At 37.8% G+C, this 20,400-nt stretch overlaps 3 protein-coding genes across 8 annotated transcripts in view; 1 reads left to right on the top strand and 2 right to left on the bottom strand.

Moving 5' to 3' along the window:
- LOC108990529 (wall-associated receptor kinase 2-like) overlaps positions 1 to 20,400 on the bottom strand; it is a 329,567-nt gene that overhangs the window by 176,709 nt on the left and 132,458 nt on the right. The window lies entirely within an intron of this gene.
- Positions 9,183 to 9,791, top strand: LOC108985224. The gene has a single exon (XM_018957429.1). It carries the CDS (start codon positions 9,183 to 9,185, stop codon positions 9,789 to 9,791), a length of 609 nt encoding a protein of 202 aa, XP_018812974.1.
- Positions 11,376 to 16,040, bottom strand: LOC108985225 (wall-associated receptor kinase-like 1). 6 transcript variants are annotated; one of them, XM_035690545.1, is made up of 5 exons: positions 15,935 to 16,040; positions 15,564 to 15,683; positions 13,754 to 14,745; positions 13,202 to 13,378; positions 11,376 to 12,948 (listed from the first exon to the last, which is right to left on the bottom strand). In XM_035690545.1, the coding sequence occupies exons 3-5, from the start codon at positions 14,727 to 14,729 to the stop codon at positions 11,645 to 11,647; spliced, it is 2,457 nt and encodes an 818-aa protein (XP_035546438.1). In that variant the 5' UTR covers positions 14,730 to 14,745; positions 15,564 to 15,683; positions 15,935 to 16,040; the 3' UTR covers positions 11,376 to 11,644. The 6 variants fall into 6 exon arrangements, with proteins under 6 accessions (XP_035546438.1, XP_018812976.1, XP_035546437.1 ...); XM_018957431.2 differs by having other exon boundaries at positions 13,754 to 14,778; XM_035690544.1 differs by having other exon boundaries at positions 13,754 to 14,781.

A 20,400-nucleotide genomic window follows, 5' to 3' on the forward strand; every position in this document is an offset into this window, starting at 1 on the left:
TGCTAGCCTTCGATGAGGATGAACAAATTATCTAGCATCATTGTCTATTAGTTTCACTACTTGATTTCTCATGCTGTCATCTGCAACAATGGTACTCATAGAAGAGCTGTCGAGTCAACATCAATTCTCAAAGAATGTGTAGGTGCATTGGGCAAGTGCTTAGTCTATTGTGTGTCGAGATCAACCTTTTTCAACGAGTCTTTTTGCTAAAGTCTTAATCCCTGCAGCTCCTTTGTTACTTGCTTCATACTAGGTCTATCCTCCCCTCTTACCTTTAAACACTTTTTTTTTTTTGTACAGTAGCAACTTCCTTTATTTCCACGTATTACCTTCTTTGAGAATGAGAATGTGATCATCAATAATTTCAAGTAGGCATACTCTTTTACTGCAGTAACAAAATACATTGCTAGATTTCTTTCACTTTCGGGCCTATCTATGGAAAGTGCTTTTTCACCTATTAGTAGCTCTACAATAGCAACACCAAAGCTATAGACATCACTTTTTTCAATTAGTTGTCTTGTTTGGAAGTATTCTGGGTCCAAGTACCCCAAAGTTGCTAGCACCATAGTTGTTAATCGTGTGTGGTCAAGAGGAACCAGTCTTGAAGCGCCAAAGCTCCAACGCCAAGTGTAGGTGTGTGCGAACATGCAATATGTGTACAGTTTATAAATGCAATGGAAAAATAATAAGGCAGTCCAAAACTAGGTACTAGAAAAATTAAAATACAACCCAACAAGAAGTCATCCATAAGGTTATTACAGTCATCCAGCTAATTAAAAAATAAAATAAAAGTTCATCAACTACAACCAAAATAAATCCCAGGTCATCACTCCTTAGGTGGGGTCGATCATTCATGCTCAAATCCGTCATTTGAATCAAAGTCTACAGTTCCATGAAGCCGTGGGAACACCACAATGAGATCTCGCAATCTCAACAAGTAAGTCAACAGATCAACAACCAGGAATTTAAAAAATGGAAGCATACAGACAAAAAAGCACAACAATCATAAGAGATTATCCAAAATAATCCTTTTTGTAACCTTCACTAAAAGTGTTTCAATTATAGCCACTCACAACAAAAATCACATTTATACACAGACGACATTCATTTATTACGGGTGCATGATGGTCTCCCCAAGGGACTATCTGCACACTCTAGCTCCCTTCGTCACGTCACAGGTAAGGACCTGGCATGTGATTTCTTTACGAGCGATGCCCAACACTCGTCCGGTGTGTACACAACCAGACATCCTCTAGCCTTTGCCAGCAGAGGAGCTATGGAGTCCTACCAAGAGCGTTACCGTCTTGGCCAAGCCTGTTGTAGCCCGGCGACAGCCTAGGGGTGTCACTTAGTTTTACACGCTCCCGAGTGACTAGAAGAACTCCATGAAGATAATACTCCATCTCGGCTTAGGGTCGTGATACGTATGCACCCACAAAACCTTGATTTTAATATTATTGTTATAACACCAAAAATCACATTTTTTCTAGTTTCATAGCAAAACCATAGGGTAGAGCACAATTAAAAAAATCATGACAATCAATAACAATAAAAATGCATATGCATGACAGGTTATTGGATGGTGTGGCTAGTATAAACAAACAACATACAGTTCATCTTGGATCTAGGTGGGGATAGAAGATGGGGTTGTTATATAAGATAAACTTTGGGCTAATGCTAGTGTATGAGATAAATCCTAGACTTGCAGTGAGTGATCTTCGAAGGAGTTTGAATCTTGGCTTATCTGTCTAACAACGACAACCCTTGTGTCGTAAAACTAGACCCAGTCCTACACCAAAACTAGTCCTTGTTTTAAGCACCCACAACAGAGTAGCATTGGGATTGCCTACCCACTCACGCTATCGTGCCCATCATGGAAAATAACCATTGCTCCACCTTAGAGCCCCCGTAAAGAAAGCTTACACGGATCAGAATCTTGCCTAGTGCCTCAAGCAAGTGAAACCGTGAAGCTCTCTCCCGGGTATCTCAATCTCTCTTGTGTTGCATGTTAGTGTTTTGGGTATCGGGTTAATGGGTTATGTAATGTTATATATTATCGTCTATGTAATATTAATGGGTTATGAGTTTGAGTTGCATGTTAGTGTTATGGATACGGGTTGCCCCTAAGAAGCACCTAAGATATATCATGCATATTTCGGGTTTGCACCTAGGATGAACAAGGATCTATAATATAGTTAAAGCCTAGACATGTGTACGAGTTAAGAAATTTCAGGCGGTCTTAAAGGCAAAGTCATAGAGAAATCTTTTAATGTGGAAAGATTGAGAGTATCTAATGGTTAGGCGTGATTTTGTTTTAGGGATTTAACTATCTGGGGAGGAATGAAATTTTAGAGTTAATGCGAATTTAGATGTATGACAGTTTTAAACTTGATGAAAAATACATAATGAGTATTTCTGGCTTTAATTGCAAGAACGTACTTAAGTAATAATTTATGTATATTTGTAAATTAATGCAAGTTACGTGCTTCTTTATAGGAGACGATTGATATTCCATTGGCACTGTTGTGAGAAAATTCATAGAATTTGAAAAAGTCCAAGTAAACTGGGTTCCTATGCTTGACTTTGCATAAAATAAAAGAAATAGACTGAGGTTGGTTTGTGAAAATATGTATGTTTGTTTTGAAAAGAAATGTGAAAACAACCTTAGTTATTTTTTCTACATTACTTATGAAATCTGTATAAAGGAGAGAGTATTTTGTGTCATGATTGGTGTAGACATGAGCTATTTTTAGTATTTTGTTCTCTGTATGCATCTAGACATGATTTATGAACCAGACGCTTACCCTATTCACACCACTCTTCATTCCTCTGAACTTTTCCACTCCCTATTAGCCTTAAAAGAGCCACGTGGCTTCAAGTCTACATATAAAAATCCTGTGTGGCTTGTTGCCATGAAGGAAGAAATGCAAGCTCTTCAAGCCAACAAAACTTGGACCTTGGTTCCATGCCCTTCTCACAAGAATGTTGTTGGCTGCTACTAGGTATTTTGCGTCAAGCTTCATGCCAATGGTTCTCTTGAAAGGCACAAAGCTTACCTTGTTGCCAAAGGCTACACTCAGCTGCATGACCTTGATTTTGATGAGACCTTCAATCCTGTGGTAAATTAGCTACTGTTCAACTCATCTTGTCCCTTGCTCTCACTGTTGGTTGGCCTCTTTGCCAACTTGATGTGAAGAATATATTTCTTCACGATTCTCTTCATGAAGAGGTTTAAATGGATCAAGCTCCTGGATACACTGATTCTCGTTATCCACATCATGTTTGTCGCCTTCATGAAACTATTTATAGATTAAAACAAGCTCCTCAAGCTTGGTTTCATCACTTCAGTCATTTTTTACTTCAGTTTAGGTTCTCTTGCAGCCAAGCCGATTCCTCTTTATTTGTTTATCATCAACCACTTGGTACTATTTATCTCCTTTTATACATAGATGGCATTGTCATCACAACCAGAAACTCCAATTTACTCAAGTCATTCATCACTGGTCTTGGCAACGAATTCTCCATGAAAAACCTTGGTCAGCTTCACTATTTATTGGGCATTGAAGTTCTACACAACTTCGCTGGTTTGCTCCTCAATCAATCCAAATATGCTCTTGATTTGCTTGCTAAAGTTGACATGACTGACTATAAGCCCATTGCAACTCCCATGGTTGTAGGACAACTTCTCTGTTAAGAGGATCCTTTGGTATGTAAAAGGCACCATTCATCTTGGCCTTATCATCTCCTCTCACAACTTTCCTCATCTTTTAGCCTTCTCTGATGCTGATTTGACTGGTTGCCCCAAAACCAGGTGCTCCACTTTTGGCTATGCTATTTTTCTGAATGACATTCTCATGTTATGGAGTGCCAACAGTCTCTCCTTCCAATGCTAAATCCAAGTATCATTCTCTTGCATTGACTACCACTGAAGTTATGTGGCTCACTCATAAGGCATCCACTACAAAGGAAACTTTTCATCATGTCATATCTCAACAAGTTTTCATCATGTCATATCTCAACAAGTCAACACTCATAGAGAAGGCAATGACAGATCTGCTGTAATACTGAAATCCTATAAATCAATTTGTATCTTTTTCATTTATTGTAGATATGCACACTGTACTATAAATATGAATGCAAACAATGCAATAAACAATGTGGTTGAATTATATTCAAAACTTTTGTAAGGTTTGTAGATCTTCTCAGATGAAGACCAGTTCAGCATCCCACACCTTCCCTGGTCCGTAGAACACCACAAGTTTGGGTTTGGTACTACTTTTCTAAGTCACTATTGGAGATTGGATCGATCGAGCTCCATTACAATATTAATCATGGTGTTAAACCAAATCCTATTTTTGCTCTGCTAGGTCTCCATCTTTTTCTCGTTTTCATGGCTGCCGTCGAGCCACCACTGGGCTTGTCGGCGTCTAGAAGACCTCACTCCTTTGCCGAGCTGGTATCCCATACTCCGACCCAACTGCCAGAAGTAGTCGTGCCGATCCGTGCGCCCAAGCTCATCGATGGTTTGACTTGTGTCATTTTCACGAGAGAGGAGATTGAAAAATCGGCTCAATGTTTCCGTTTCTCTTTGGTGATGAAATTCCTTCGTCAACGCCCCTCCCTAGATGAGATCCGTGCCTTTATTAGGCATAGATGGGGTCTAGACAAGCAACCAGTAGTTTCTTCTATGAGACGTGCTCGCAACGTGTTCCTTCGGTTTTCCAACGAAGGGGATTTCTTCAAGGCTTTTTCTAAAGAGAACAACGAAGTAGATGGTAAGTATTACAGGATTTTTTCTTAGAACCCTGATTTCTCTGAGGAAAACGAGCCTTCCACGGTCCCAGTTTGGGTGACCCTCCCTGGCCTGCCACCTAACCTATATCACGAATCCTTTCTGCGAAGTTTGGCGTTACCGTTTGGAAAATATATTCAAAGAGACTATAGTACGCGGTGTGCATCGCGAACTGATGGAGCAAGGATCTGTGTAGAGATGGATGCAGCGGTTGATCCGATTCCTGGCTTTTGGATAGGCGATCCAAGGCAGCCTTCGTCCAGGTACTAGGAAATTATTTATGAAAATCTGCAAGCTTATTGCGCCCACTGTCATATACAGGGCCATAATGCAAAAACTTGTAAAAGTACGTTTGATGGCAAGAAGCAGGGTGGTCTGAAAAATCTGGAAGTGATCAATGTCTCAAAAAAATGGGTTCCCAATATTCATAGGAAAATTATGGAGGACCAGGAAAACCAAGACTTAGGGGAGGAAGTGTTAACAGGGGAATTGGAAAATCCAAAAACGCTGGAACTAGAGTGCAGTGGGCCTAAAGACGGTAATCTGGAATTGATATCCCCAAAGGAAGCGCTAGTGACTTCTCATATAGCTGCTGCCCTTCCTATTCAAGAGACTTTGTGTGTGATTGAAGAGATTGAGGAAGAACAGACCTTGGTTTCGGCTTCAACCCTTGATAAAGGGCATGATGGTCTTGTGGTGCCTACCAATACGGAAAGAATGGATGAAATGGGTGTGTCAGAGCTGGCAACTATCATCTCTTCACCCAGTGAGGACCAGGTAATAACAACTTTCCCTATGATCCAGAAAGAAGTTGACGGGGGCTCGGTTTTTAGCATTAGCCATGGATTAGTTTCTTCATTTTCTAAAGGCGAAGAAGAATTGGATGCGGGTCATTTACAAAAGGAAACAGACTCTTTATCTGATAAAGAAGACCAGGATCGTCTACCCAAGAAGGAAGGGGAGTTTCTTCTAAGGAGCTCCAAAAGGGCTAAGAGCAAGCCCGCTCGTATGAACCTATGACTAAACCCATTTTATTTTGGAACCTGAGGGGTCTTGGGACCTCTAAGAGGAGATTAGAAAAGCTAGTTTATGTGTTTAAAGCGAAGATCATTGTGCTGGCGGAACCTTTTTTGAACGATAGTCAATTGAGTCGTTTACAATCTAAACTCCATATGGAGGATAGTGTATCTAACGAGAGTAGCGGGGGCAAGATTTGGCTTTTATGGGCAACTGGAGTCAAGATCACAGTGTTGAACTCTTTCGCACAGTCTTTGACCGTTAGAATTGAGGAAGATAACTGCCAATATATTACCTCCTTTGTCTATGCTAAGTGCAAACAGTTGGAAAGAAGAGGCCTATGGGAAAACCTTCGCAACTTTAACCCAGGCATTGATCCATGGATGGTTCTTGGGGATTTCAACATTATTCGGTCTGATGGGGAACGAAGAGGGGGAAGGCCACGATCTGAAGTGGCTATGGCAGAGTTCAGCTCTTTCATTGAAGATTGTGGTCTGGTGGAGATGAACCATGAAGGTAATATGCTATCACGGTGTAACGGGCAACAAGGTCTTTTGAGGAGTTGGGTTCGCTTGGATAGGGTGATGATTAATTCCCCTTTTCTCCTTCAACGTTCTGAGGCCTATATGAAATATTTATCGCGGATATCTTCAGACCATTCACCTATGGTATTGTGGATGGAGCGTGATAATACTAAATATGGCTTTCTAAGTTTCAAATACCAAAGAATGTGGGAGACTCACTCAGACTTCCAAAAATGTGTTATTGACTCCTGGGCAACTCAGAGGGGAGGTGAGGGTATGGCGTGCCTAGCAGGGAAACTAAATGTGTTGAAACAAAATCTGAAAGTTTGGAACAAAAATGTTTTTGGTATGACTGCTGAAAATATTAAAAGTCTTGAGGACCGGGCAATGCGTTTGGAAGAATAGTTGCAAGAGGAGTTTAATGAGGATTTGGAACTTGACCTATTGGCAACAAAAGTGGAGCTGGAAACTTGGATCAATAGGGAAGAGATTCGATTTGGACAACAAGCCAAACAACTATGGCTTCAATCTGGTGAAACTAATGCTGATTTTTTCAAGGCCTTAATCTCCAAGCAACATAGAGTAGTGAGGGAGATGAATCTGAATAATGGGAGGGTTTTGAAGAGCCCAGAGGAGGTGCACAACAGGGCGGTTGATTATTTTTCAGATTTTTTTAGGTCCAAGAGCTCTACTCCTTTGCCAGATCTCTCGTGCTTTTCTTTGCAGGCTGTCTCTGTTAGTGATAACCAGAAGCTCATCGAGCTCCCTTCGATCCAAGAAATTAAAGAGGCAACCTTTTCCATTCCATCAGATAGTAGCCCTGGTCCCGATGGATTTGGAGGTAGTTTTTATAAATCTTGCTGGGATATCATTTCTGTGGATATTGTGGAGGCAGTTCAGGATTTTTTTCGAGGGTCTCCATTACCCAGAGTATTCTCGGCTACCTCTCTAGTTCTCATCCCGAAGATTGTTAACCCCAAGAGCTTTGAAAAATTCCGTCCAATCAATCTGTGCTCGGTGTTTTACAAAATTTGCAGTAAAATTATGGTTCGTCGTATCTCCCCATTGTTGTCCAAATTTATTTCTTTGGAACAGGGAGCCTTCATTCCTGGCCGGAGTATATTCGATAACATCAGCTTGACACAAGAGATGACTCACAACCTGCATAGGCCTATCCGAGGAGAAACGTTATTCTTAAAATTGATATGGCCAAGGCCTATGATAGCATTGAATGGGAGTTCTTAATCCATGTCTTGAAGGCATTTGGGTTTTCAAATATGGTTTGTGAGTTGATCTATAACTGCATCTCTTCGCCTTGGTTCTCAGTTGTTATGAATGGTGTTTCAAAGGGTTTTTTTAAGGCAGGCCGGGGTTTGAGACAGGGAGATCCAATTTCTTCTTATCTTTTTATTGTGGTGGAAGAAATTCTGTCTAGACTGTTGAAGCATAATTTTGATCAAGGTAATATTGGATCTTTCTATCACACACGTGGTACACCTCTTATTTCTCATCTCTTATATGCAGATGACATTGTCATTTTTGCTAATGGGAGAAAGGAATCCTTGAAGAGCATCTCGGCAACTCTAGAGACCTATGCAAAGTGGTCAGGCCAATCAGTGAGTAGAGAAAAATCCTCAATAATGTTTTCTAAGCAATTCACACCACCAAGGCGAAGAGTCTGCCTCAGTATCACGAGTTTTTCTGAAGGATCCATGCCTTTCAAATATTTGGGGGCACCTATTATTTCTGGGAGGCTTAAGGCCATTCACTTCGATGAGATGTTGTCAAAGATTAGAGATAGAATTGGAGGTTGGAAGGCAAATCTATTATCTAGCGGGGCAAGGATTCTCCTACTGAAGTTTGTTCTCGGAAGCATTCCTATACATCTTTTTTCTATTTTACAGGTTCCAAAATCGATTATCACCAAGCTGAACAGTTTGTTTAGCAATTTCTTTTGGGGTATACAAGAAGGCAGACCGAAAAAGCATTGAAGGGCATGGGAGGCAGTGAGTCAACCAGAAAAAGAAGGCGGAATTGGTTTGCGCAATCTGGAGGATATACAAAAATCCTTACACATGAAATTCGCGTGGAAGCTTCTTATGGAAGACTCTTTATGGTCAGGTTTTTTCAAAGCAAAGTATGTGAAGAACTCTCCTCTTTCTCTAGTCAAGCCATCAAAAGGAATGTGCTTTTGGAAAATGGTTATTGGATGTATTCCGGAAGTTTTCAAGCACGCAAAATGGAAAATAAAATCGGGAGATTCTTTCTTTTGGCATGATAGATGGTTGGAGAATGGCGCCCTTCATGAACAGTATCATACGGTCGGTAACTCTAATTTGAGGTTGAAGGAGTTATTGGTGGAGGATAGCTGGGATTTTGAGCAAATGAGTCGATTAGTTCGGACCGATTTTCTAGAGGAGATCACACGCACCTTGGGGACCAAAAAACCTGGAGCAGATGTCCTTATTTGGATGCCTAATTCAGATGGGAAGTTTACGACTAAGAGTGCGTGGGAAGTGTTTCGATTTAAAATGCCCAAAGTCCTCTGGGCTGAATGGATATGGCATCCCTGTCTTCCAAAATTTATAGCAGTTACTATGTGGAAGGCACTCAATAATGCTATGAGTGTGGATGATCGCATTAGAAAGGTAGGTCTTTCCATTGTCTCAAAATGCAATTGTTGTGTATATGGGACTTATGAGGACCAGAGTCACGTCCTAGCTGAAGGGCATTTCGCTAGAGCCATATGGAAGAAATGTGCAGTGCAGATCGGCATGTCAATGAGGGATAGGGGATCATGGCAAGAGACAGTCACCAGATGGTTTAATAGAGCAAAAAAATAAGACAAAATGGGGAATATAATGGGTTTATTACCCTACATTATCACGTGGAGACTGTGGAATAGGCGGTGTAAGGCACATATGGAAGGGATTGTAGAATCTGTAGAACACGTATGGAGGAATATAAAATTCTGGGTGGCAAAGATCAGTGAAAAACTCAAGGTCGGAAATACATTGTCTCCACCAGATGAGAGCATCCTCAAGGAATTGAACATCCCGTCGACACCTGGAAAAATCAAGCAACTGAAGCTAGTTCGATGGCGTCGACCTCCTGTTGGTCGCCATAAACTTAATTTAGATGGTAGTAGTAGAGGTAATCCGGGTGCTGCAGGGGCAGGGAGAGTAATACGTGACGCTTCTGGGAATTTAGTGAGAGCGTTTTCGGTTTTTCTGGGACACGGAAATAGCTCCTTTGCTGAATTTATGGCGGTGTTTCATGGTCTCAAAATAGCAAAAAGTTTGGATTTGACTCTTATAGATGTAGAACTTGATTCCAGTATCTTGGTTAACTGGCTGAAGAAATCAGAGATTGGTCTCTGGTACCTTGAAGACTATTGGGAGGAGCTAAAGGAGACTATGGAGGGAATGACTATTAGCATTTCCCACGTGTTCAGATAGGGGAATGCACCAGCTGATAGGTTGGCAAAGATGACTTCAGTAGGCTATACAAATACCTGGAACTCTTTCGAAGATCTGCCCCGGAGTCTTTGTGGACTGTTGAAAATAGACAAGCTTGGCCTCCCTTATTTCCGTAAGTCCTAATATGGTTTACTTATGTCTTAAAGGTCTTTTTTGACTAGGTTAAAGGTTGTTTTTAGACAAGTGGAAAGACATGTAACCACGGTTTTCCTCCGCCACAAGTGAGGCCTATCAATAAAATCTGGAGGTTCCGTCCTCCTTATATAAAATAAAAAAAAGTCACTATTGCAGGACTTTCTTTTTTCTTTTATTTTTTTTCCTGTTTTCTAATCAAGCTTGTATTAAAATTTAAAACTAAGTAGGATTACTACAAGTTTATAGGTCTATAGGCTATGATCCTCACCTAATTTATGGTTTTATATTCTAAAGAATCAGTCAATATTATGTTTTAAGCTGCTTAAAATCATTATAAACCGCAAGAATTTCGTTCATTCGCCACCCTAGCTCTAGCTCCTATATATGATTAGTCTTAATTGGTTTTAGCTTTGATGCTATCTGATATTAACAACACTTTATTAATGTGGTTGGATTATAAATTTTTGGTATCTAATTAAACTTTGGCTTAGATTAGAAAATATGAATTTTGTAGGTCTGATTATTATCTAATTGTTGAACTAATCACAAAATTCAGGTGCCTAATTGGTGATGATTAATAACCATAATCAAAAATTACGTGCATGCAGTAGTACCTTTTGAAAATTACGAAATACAAAATAAAAAGCATTTCCATTCGAAAAAAAAAAAAACATTAATGCATGTTTCTGCATCGATCCCACCTACCTATTTTATAGGCTCCTCCCTCACTGATCTTTCTGCATCGATGCCACCTACCTGAACTTTTGTCACTCTTTATGGCATACTCCATTCACCTCAAGATTTTTCGTCACTTTTTCCATATCACTCGTGATTACATTTTTCTCTTTATTTTATTTATAAAAATAAATCTATAGATTGATATGAATTTAAATTTAAACTCATATCAATTTGTAAATTTATTTTTATAAAATATTTTTATGATTAAAATATTTTTTTAAAAATAATTTTACGAAGTGATATTTGATCTTGCTAATTTTGAAAGATAGATATATATGGATGAAATATTAATAGACCAGTAATTCAGAATCCCCGGGCTTTTGCTAGTTAATGGAGTACGACGTCCGTCATTTGCTTTCAAGGAACTTAATTAGAAGAATATTCCCACTTCGAGAATTTATCCAAAGTCTACAGCAAAGCATTGACTTTTCTAGAAAGTATAACTTCTTTCAACACCAAACAGTTTGTTTTCGAAGATAAGATAAGTTGAGATTAAAGTTAAAAAGTTAAATAAAATATTATTAAAATATATTTTTTAATATTATTTTTATTTTGAGATTTAAAAAAGTTGAATTGTTTATTTTATTTTGTATTGAAAGTTAGAAAAATTATAATGATTAGATGAGATTAGATGAGATGAGATGTTTTATAAAAATAAAGGAGACAAAGTTACAACAAATCTACCCATAATTCACAAATAAAACTTGGAACATACGTGTTGAAATTAGGACTACTCTCAAAGCGGACACCTAATTGACCATTAGTACTGGACTTGCTCACACGTACCTACAAAAGCTCTTAGTAATGCAAATCAGACCTTGAGAGCAAACTTTGAACATACAAAAAGATCTAGGTGGAGAAAACTTAAACACTACGTGCAAAGAGACCGAAATTATCTACCATCATCCATTGATTTGGAGGAAGATGCTTGCTGATTGAGGCTTTTAAGGACTAATGGATTATCTGCCATCATTTGTTGGTTTGAGTGCTTGATTTCCCATACTATCGGTGGTACTTATGGAAGAACAGCCAACCCCAACATCAATGCTTAAAGAGTCATGTGTGGATGCACTAAGCAAATACTTACTCTTTTCTGTATTGAGATTAGCTTCTTTCCTTGTTTGCTTTTCCTTACCTCTTAGTCCATCCAGCATCATTGCCACCTCCTCTGTAGTAGGCCTATCATCTCCTTCGCACATTTCAAGGCTTGAAACTTTTTTTGATATTTGTACTGCCTCCAACTCCATTGTGACTTCTTTCATCGTTGGTCGTTTCTTCCCATCCAAGTTCAGGCACCTTTTTGCAAGGTTTGCGACTGTAATAAGCTCTTCTTTTACAGCTTCCTTCAAAAATCGTTTATCAAGAATATCAAACAAATTGTTTTCTTCCATCGAGTAAATAAAATGTGTGGCTAAACTTTTGGCTTCTGGTGCCCTTGTCAAAGAGATAGCTTTTTCTCCGGTTAAAAGCTCAACAAGGACAACACCAAAACTATAAACATCGCTCTTTTCTGTAAATTGACTTGACTGAAAATATTCAGGATCCAAGTATCCAAAAGTTCCATGCACTACTGTAGTCAAGTGAGTTTGATCAATAGCAACGGATCTTGAAGTCCCAAAATCTGCTACTTTTGCTCTGTACTTATCATCTAAGAGAATGTTCGTTGACTTAATGTCTCGATGGTAAATGGGTAATGAAGCTGCTGAGTGTAAATAATAGAGAGCTCCTGCGATTTCTATGGCAATTCGTAAGCGCATATCCCATGTTGGTGGAAACTCTTCGTTTTGGTCACTTAGATATTTTGAGAGAGTTCCATTAGGAACAAATTCATACACTAGTAAAGGCACTTCTGTCTCCAAGCAACAACCTAGTAGTTTAACAATGTTCCTATGATTAATTCGTGAAAGAACAACAACTTCATTAATGAATTCTTGAAGCTTTCCTTCATCAGTTATCTTTGACTTTTTCACAGCAACAATTCTTCCATCGTCTAACATACCTTTGTAAACAGTGCCTTGTCCTCCTTGACCGAGTATTCTATTAACATTAAAATGGTCAGTGGCTTTCTCCAAGTCCTTTGAATTAAATAATTTCGTGTTCTCAACATTCATATCACTTTGAGATATTTGTTGTTGTAACAATAGTCCGCCATTTCGTTTAAAGAATTCTTGCCTACGTTCAATACTTTTCCTTTTCTTTACCACTTTGTATGACACCCATCCACCAATAAGTAGAAATAACATCCCAAGGCCTGCACTAGCACCTGCTTAACTCAATAAAATAGGAAAAGGATTACGCCTTGCAGTTGGGATATTTATATATATTATTAATAGGATTTATATTAAAATTGTTAATAGAGAGACATGTTCTCTAAATGCTACAAATTATTAAGCCTAACAAAATCTGCATGTCGATGTGCCAAAAATATTTTGAGATACTATAGTTTTTGAAATTTTCATTTTTTGCTTAATTTCTGATTTAAAAACTTTCATAAATTAATTCTAATACATACGTACCGAGTACAATAGCAATAATTCTAGATTGGCTTTCTCTAGGTCTGCAACCTATTCCGGGTGGCATCCTCCCATCTCCTTCGTACCCATGTCGACAAGTACATGTGTAATTTCCATCAGTGTTGTTGCATGTTGCATTACCAGCGCAAGGTTTCTCAAGCGAATTGCACTCGTCGATATCTGAAACACAGCGATGCAGACAGCCACAAACGTCACAAGATCAATGACATTATATATATAGAAATAATAAAGATAAATATATATTTATATGTATATAATATGAGAAGTGATTTATGTTGTCTTAGGCTGTGTAAAGTCAATCTCGCATATTCCAATTTTAAAAGAAATTGATAATTTTGAGACTCATATGAAAAAATTTGATTTTTAATCGTGGGCCTAATTCCTTATAAAAAAAAAAAAAATATGCGATTCTTGCATATCTTCAAATTATATCTAGTATTACTATACACATTATATGTATATATATTCAAATTACCATCTGTACACTAAATTGATGAGCCAAATTAAGGAGAAAATAAGGCTTAACTAGATTACCTTGGCAGCTGTCAGGTCCAACAGAGAGGTATGGGTTCCCTTGATAACCATCGGAGCAATTGCAACGATACCCAGGGCCGTTGTTGGAATTGTAACAATAACTATGCGTTGCCTTACATGCGTAGCTATACATATTTTTCTTAGCATCTTCGCATGTCTCATTCCCAACTGCCCAATCAAGCACCAGGGGTACAGTCTTTCTATACAGTAAATCTGAGAAATCCGAGGATGAAAAGTTGTATGCTTTTTCGTCCACTATAAAGCCGTAAGCACATTCACTATTGGCAAGAGTTGTCGTGTTGTCGCTCAAGCTCCGAACACTTAGATGAAATTCGGTCGCTCCTTGCGGGATAGAAGTCTGACAACAGCCAATACCAGAGCATGACCCGTTAACCACATCGCTGGCATTGAAGTTACAGAGTGATAAGCATCCAGTAGTGAAGCCCTTTTGTTCCACAGAGCCTTGAATAAACGAATAAACGCCACAACCCACGGCAGTGATCTTGTTCCTCTTATTTGAGATGCGAAAATTTGAAAGCTTGAACAAGGCAGAGTTGCCACTGTAGTCGACACTAATAGGCTGCCGGTGATCGGAGATGCATCTGTTGTAACGATCCCCTACAAAGCTTTGTTCAGCCTTTCGTTTCTTGTTGCTCTTGCGCTCGAGGACTTTACAAAGACTGGCTACGGGGTTTGAGACTCGCAGTTCACCATCCAATACTGATATGTTCTCGACAAACATATCAGGGACTAGAGATGGTTTTGGAGGTTGGAATGTGTTGTTACAAGTGATGAGAAATGTTGAGTCAAGGTAACAGCCCTCACTTGTTCCAAATGGGTAGGGGATTTCAACTCTTCCACATCTACGGTCACATCTTAAATTGGGTTTAGATGCTGCTGATGCTACTAAAATCATCAACTCGATCAGTACCCCAAGTACTGGCAGAGGTTGCAAAAGCTTGCCATTGAAGGCCATGGTTTTCCTTCAATTCCTGTGCTTTCTTAAAAATTAATCTTTACTTGTGCTGCTGGCAGTGTCGAATAATTAGAAAAAAATACAGGCCGTATGGAGTCGTGCCAAAAAGTAAAAAAAGCAGAGAAGCCTAAAAGATAAAATAACCAACAATCTTGCACGTTTAAGAAGAATGATACCAGCCTACACCAAATTTAACATATGTAAACTTTCTCCTAGTTGTATCATTAACTAGGATGCATGGCAGTTCGAGATTGAAGAATTATAGATATGGTGTTGACAACATGCAGTGCGAGTTGTAGAAGAGAGAAACAATGAAAAACGGCCGGGCACAGTGGTAGCTGCAGACTAACTACATAAACAAGCAAATATCATAGGCCAGACTTGTGGAGCATCAAACACAGAGAACGGAACCTGGCAAAGATTACAAGGGACAGTACTGTTCTAAATAGATGATATTTTAAACTTTAGATTATCTGTCTCCTTCATTTTCAGAAAAGTAAGACGGATTATTTTTCTGAGCACTAAAAGAGATAATTAATTGCATGAGAAAATAACTCTCCGTATAGCTGCAGGTCTATGATCCTCAAGAGCGAAGATACATAACTAGGCAGATTTCCAGGGGCGGAACTACCTTAAGGCTTAAAGGCCCCCCAAAATTTTTAAAATTTGATGAAAATTAGGTTTTAGAATGTGTTTTTATAAAATAGACTATATAAAAATTAGATTTTCTGGTTCCGCTCCTGCAGATTTAAGCTTCATGAATCACTCGTAGCAAAACACTTAAACTTCTTAAACTTCAATTCAGATTTAAGCTGATTAATTTCCAGCAACAACCTGGTCATGTCATGATCTAGTGAGCATATTACTCTGTCTCGGGACTTTGACATACGGCTTTAATTAGCATCGATCAATTCACGTGGTCTCTACCCTTTGCATGATCAGTATTGTGATCTCCTACATAAACATGCACATATCATAAACATTTTCAGGAAAAACACAGAGAACGAGACCTGGCAAAGATTACAAGGGACAGTGTTCTAAATAGATATTTTAAACTTTAGATTATGTCTGATCCTTCATTTTAAGGAAAGTAAAACGAATTCTTTTTCACACGAGCACTAAAAGAGAATTAATTGCATGAGAAGATCATAACTGATCTCTATACACACACATATATATATATATGGCAGGTCTATGATCCTTACCTCTCTCGCACTCTTGAGCACCTAGCTAGCCACTTCGGAATATTTTCAGCCACTTCCTTCTGCTGCCACGCTCTCTTTATCTTTCGCTCTACGTCCTTCAAGAACTTTAAACAACCTATTATCCATTTATAAACAAGGCAGACTTGTGTCCTCCAGCCAATTTACATTTTTTTTTTTTAATTTCCCCTTAGTGGCCGTAGGGCCGACCACTACTAGCTCCAAAGCTATCAGTATCATATTTACTTTGATCTTCTTATGGTGGAGGAAAACTCTATACATCTAAAGATTAATTAATTTACATGTCATTTATAAAGAAAACAAGGTAAAAGTTACATCTCAAATGTTTTATATTTACTGTAATTATAAAAATCTGACAAATTGTGCTCATTCAATTATTAAAAAAAAAAGGTCAGTCGTTGTACATGTACAATATTGACAATCAGATCTTCACAAAATATTTACATTGTAAGTTTCGATACAATGTATCACTTTTAATAATTTAGAGTACAACGTCGTGTAAAATCACTAGAAGAACAAAAAAGAGGTTTAGAAAAGTTGGAAGGATTTGGAAAGATAGAAAGAATTTGAGCGAACCATTTGGAAAAAGGAAAAAAGAAAAAGCAGAAAATAGAAACACATGAGAAACACATGAGAAACACATGCGAAAGCTAGCAAAATAAGCTAAAATAGAGAAAACTAATGGTCCAACAAAATATAATCTCTTATTCAAAAGAAAAGTATGAACGGCGAAAGCAATGCTTTTAATTTTGGATAAACAAAAGATTTCTCAATTCCATCATTGTGGATTAGTACAAAGTAGATATCCATGCAATTAAGTTATCAAGGAAAAAGTGAAAAACTTCTGGTACTATTTAAAATGTACAAAACAAATATTTTCCGAAGTGAAAAGAGAGAAGAAAACACGAATAATTTTGATCCCACAGGTGATCTGCAAACGTAGCAAAAGAAAAAACAAAAATTCAAGCAATTGATCAGACAAAAGATATTTTATCCAATGCTATAGTAAAAACAAATGAAGGCCATCATGTTAATTTATGACTGACAAAGCAAATTAAAAATTCCCACATACAACAATAATTTAAGAGGTCAATCATGGAATTATATTAAAAAATTATATTTTAATAATATATATTTTATTCAATTTTCATATTTTATCTCATCTTATATGTATAATTAACCAGACGGCCCATCCCATCTCATCTTATCAACTTTCAAATTCAATCTCTCTTCCTACCCCATACTGAGTAAGATCATGAAGAGATATAGCTCATGTCATTGTTGGACTAACAATTTAATTAACGAAGGGTGTGTATTAAAAATAAATTATTCAAACAAAAAGTGAATATGAGTATTCAGAATTATTACGCGTTAAAGACAATGGTTTTTGGAGATGTTATGGCAATCGTTCAACGCATGATGTTAATAATGTTAGATACAGTCATGAGTAGTTCAAGCGTCACGGACTCAATTTTAAAAAAAAAATTAAAAGTTGGTTTCATAATTAAAAAATATTTTTTATGTGGGTCCTATAATTACTCATTTTTTTCAAAATGAGTACGCGGCACTTTCATAATCCATGAAAGTATTTAGTATTACTTGAATTAATATATACCCAATGGCACCTCTTGTGGTACGCTTAGAGTCATAATTAAAGGCTTGTTTGGAAAAAGTTTTCATTGTGATATCCCGTATTTTAGTATATTTTAATTAAATAATTATTTTAATTAATTTAAATATTATTTTTCTTGTTTTAAATTTATCAAATTTCTCGTTGGTTTATTTTTATGATTTTTAAGTTGTGAAATTAATTTTGATATGCTTTCTTAATATTAATTATTGTTTTGCATTTAAATTGCTCTTTATTTTAAATCAGTTTAATGTTTGACTTTTAAAATTATGGTTGTTGGATTTTTATTATTATTTTATTTTAACTATTCATTGCGTTTAAATTATTATATTCAACTTACTGTTTTGAAATTCTTTTTATTAAATCAATTTTGTGACCCAAATTGTGAGGATTGAATCTCATTTATTTTCCTCACTTTTTCTTTTTTTCCTTTTTGGTTCTCCTCCTCTTTTTCCTTATTTTCCTTTTTCTCTTTTCCACTGCATCTTTCTCCTCCCACGTGCGCGAAGCTCCCCTCCCCTATCCCCGTCCGTTTCTTCTTTCAACTAGTGCGCCGCCATACACCGTCTGTGGCCTCCACCGCCCCTCACATTTTCTTCCCCTTCGGCAGACAACCATCCCCCTATATTTTCAGCTCCTCTTTTGTCGCTGTTAGCCTCCACACACGGCTTCAAGCCTCAGCCATCTTTCGTTCCAGTGCCGCTGTCGTGCCAACATTGGCCACCATCTTTTCATCACACCACCATCGGCCCTTCATCTACCTAAACCACCCAACCTCAGCTCAGATTTGCCACCGTTGAAACTCCTCTAGCTCATTTTTCGATTTGGGTGTTTTGGCTTTCAACTGCCACCCACGCCGACACCCACGGCCAACCATTACCACCAGTAGTTTCACCAAAACCCTGAAGCCCTTCCCTAGCCATCTTAGGTCTTAGTTTGTTCCCATTCAAAAGTTGGATTTTTGAGACCCACGGCCCTTGTCCATTTTGCACTGTTGCATTACTGTGCCGCCACTTCTAGCACCTCCGTGATGCTTCGAAAATTATATTAAAGCACTGTAAGTATATTTCCAAAGAACTTTTGAAATTTAAATGTATTTTTGCTAAGATTTGTTGGTTGTGAACACTTATGTCGTGTCATTTATCATTGCATAATTGCATGCATATTCATGTTTGTAAATAAAAACTGAACTTTCACATAATTACATACATGTTTATCAGACATAAGATGATTATCAGACATATAGCTGTCCATGTTGGACTAACAATATTAATTAAGGAATGGTGTCTATTAAAAATAAATAATTATTAATTCAAGCGAAAAACGAATGAATATCATGAGTCTATATATTTTCAAAAGTAGGTAAAAGTAAAGAGCCTTTGGATCCTTCTTGTTGGCTAAGTCGACGTTGTTGTAAAATCAAACCTCCATTCTGTTGATAGTTTTTCGTTTCTTCAGTGCAAAGTACAGCTAGCCAAGTGCTAAACACAAGCATAGAAATAAAGCCGTGACATGTGATGTCCAGCTAACCACGAATATATGTGATGTCCAGCTGGAATATTAAGAAAAACATTAGGCATACATGCACGATGTGACATCCAGGTATATTAATTATATCAAAACTAGTTACAAAATATAAGCTTTCCATGAGTATATTTATTATAAAATACTTATGTAACACCTCATATTTTAGTATATTTTTAGTGAAGAAATTATTTTTATGGATTCAAAAATTTATTCTCTTATTTTAAAATTAGTTGAATTTCTAGTGAGATTATTTTTATTTTATTCAAAAATTATTCTCTTGTTTTAAAATTATTGGATTTTTAATTGAGTTATTTTTATGATTTTTAATTTGATCAAAATTAATTTTTATGTACTTTCTTAATATTTATTTATTGTTATGCATTTAAATTACTTTTCATATTTAATTAATTACTGTGGGATTTAATTATTTTAATTTCACTTTACCATTACGTTTAAATTATTTTATTTAACTTGCTGTGTTAAAATCATTTTCGTTGGATCATTTTTATGACTCAAAATGTGAAAATTAAACCTCATTTCTTTTTCTGCATTTTCTTTCCTCTTTTCTTTTTCTTCCTTTTTCTCTTTCTTCTTTCTTTTCTTTTTCTTCTCCCCTAGTTTCTTTCCCGCGCGTAGCGTCCAACTCCCTCCCTCTCTCTCCGTCCGTTCTTCTCCTCCCCAGCCCGCTGCCGTGCACCGGCGGTGGTCGACACCGCCTGGCTCCCTAGCTTCCCCAGACACCGGCGACGCTACCCCTCCGTTTCCAGCTCCATTCACGCCGCCATTAGCCACCACGAGCCTCTCCAAGCCGCGGCATTCTTTCCGCCGCTGCGCCGCCGTTGCACCACCATTGGCCACCATCTTCACACCACTTAATTCTCGACCTCTTGGCAACCCATTGGACCCAACCCCACCTCCGATCCGTCACCAGTGAAGCACAACCAACCCCATTTCTGATTTGGGTATTTTGGTCTTCTACCGCCTATTACGCCGTCACCCATGGCCAACCTTCACCACCACTAGCTTCATCGACCTCCCTAGGCCCTACCCTACTATTTTTGGGTCTTCGTTTGTCTCCGTTGAAAAGTGGGTATCTGTAACCCACGGCCACAATGTATTTTACACTGTCCTGCAGCTGTTTTTCCACTTCTGGCAACTTCGTGATCCTTCGAAAATTGTTATATAGCACTGTAAGTATTTTCCAAAGAATTCTTGTGAATTTAATGTATTTTAGCACTAACACATTTCACTATATTTGAACTGTTGATTGGTTTTGCCGGATTCTTTAGAA

The sequence above is a fragment of the Juglans regia genome, chromosome 6, assembly GCF_001411555.2.
Source record: "Juglans regia cultivar Chandler chromosome 6, Walnut 2.0, whole genome shotgun sequence".
In the NCBI taxonomy this organism is placed as follows: domain Eukaryota; kingdom Viridiplantae; phylum Streptophyta; class Magnoliopsida; order Fagales; family Juglandaceae; genus Juglans; species Juglans regia.

Excerpts from the sequence above, each read along its gene's own strand:
- LOC108985225 (XM_018957432.2), bottom strand. The coding sequence starts at position 14,729 with ATGGCCTTCAATGGCAAGCTTTTGCAACCTCTGCCAGTACTTGGGGTA. Across the intron at positions 13,379-13,753 it reads TGGACCTGACAGCTGCCAAG|ATATCGACGAGTGCAATTCG; the intron begins GTAATCTAGTTA and ends GCTGTGTTTCAG. Across the intron at positions 12,949-13,201 it reads AATTATTGCTATTGTACTCG|GTGCTAGTGCAGGCCTTGGG; the intron begins GTACGTATGTAT and ends TGAGTTAAGCAG.
- LOC108985224 (XM_018957429.1), top strand. The coding sequence starts at position 9,183 with ATGGGGAATATAATGGGTTTATTACCCTACATTATCACGTGGAGACTG.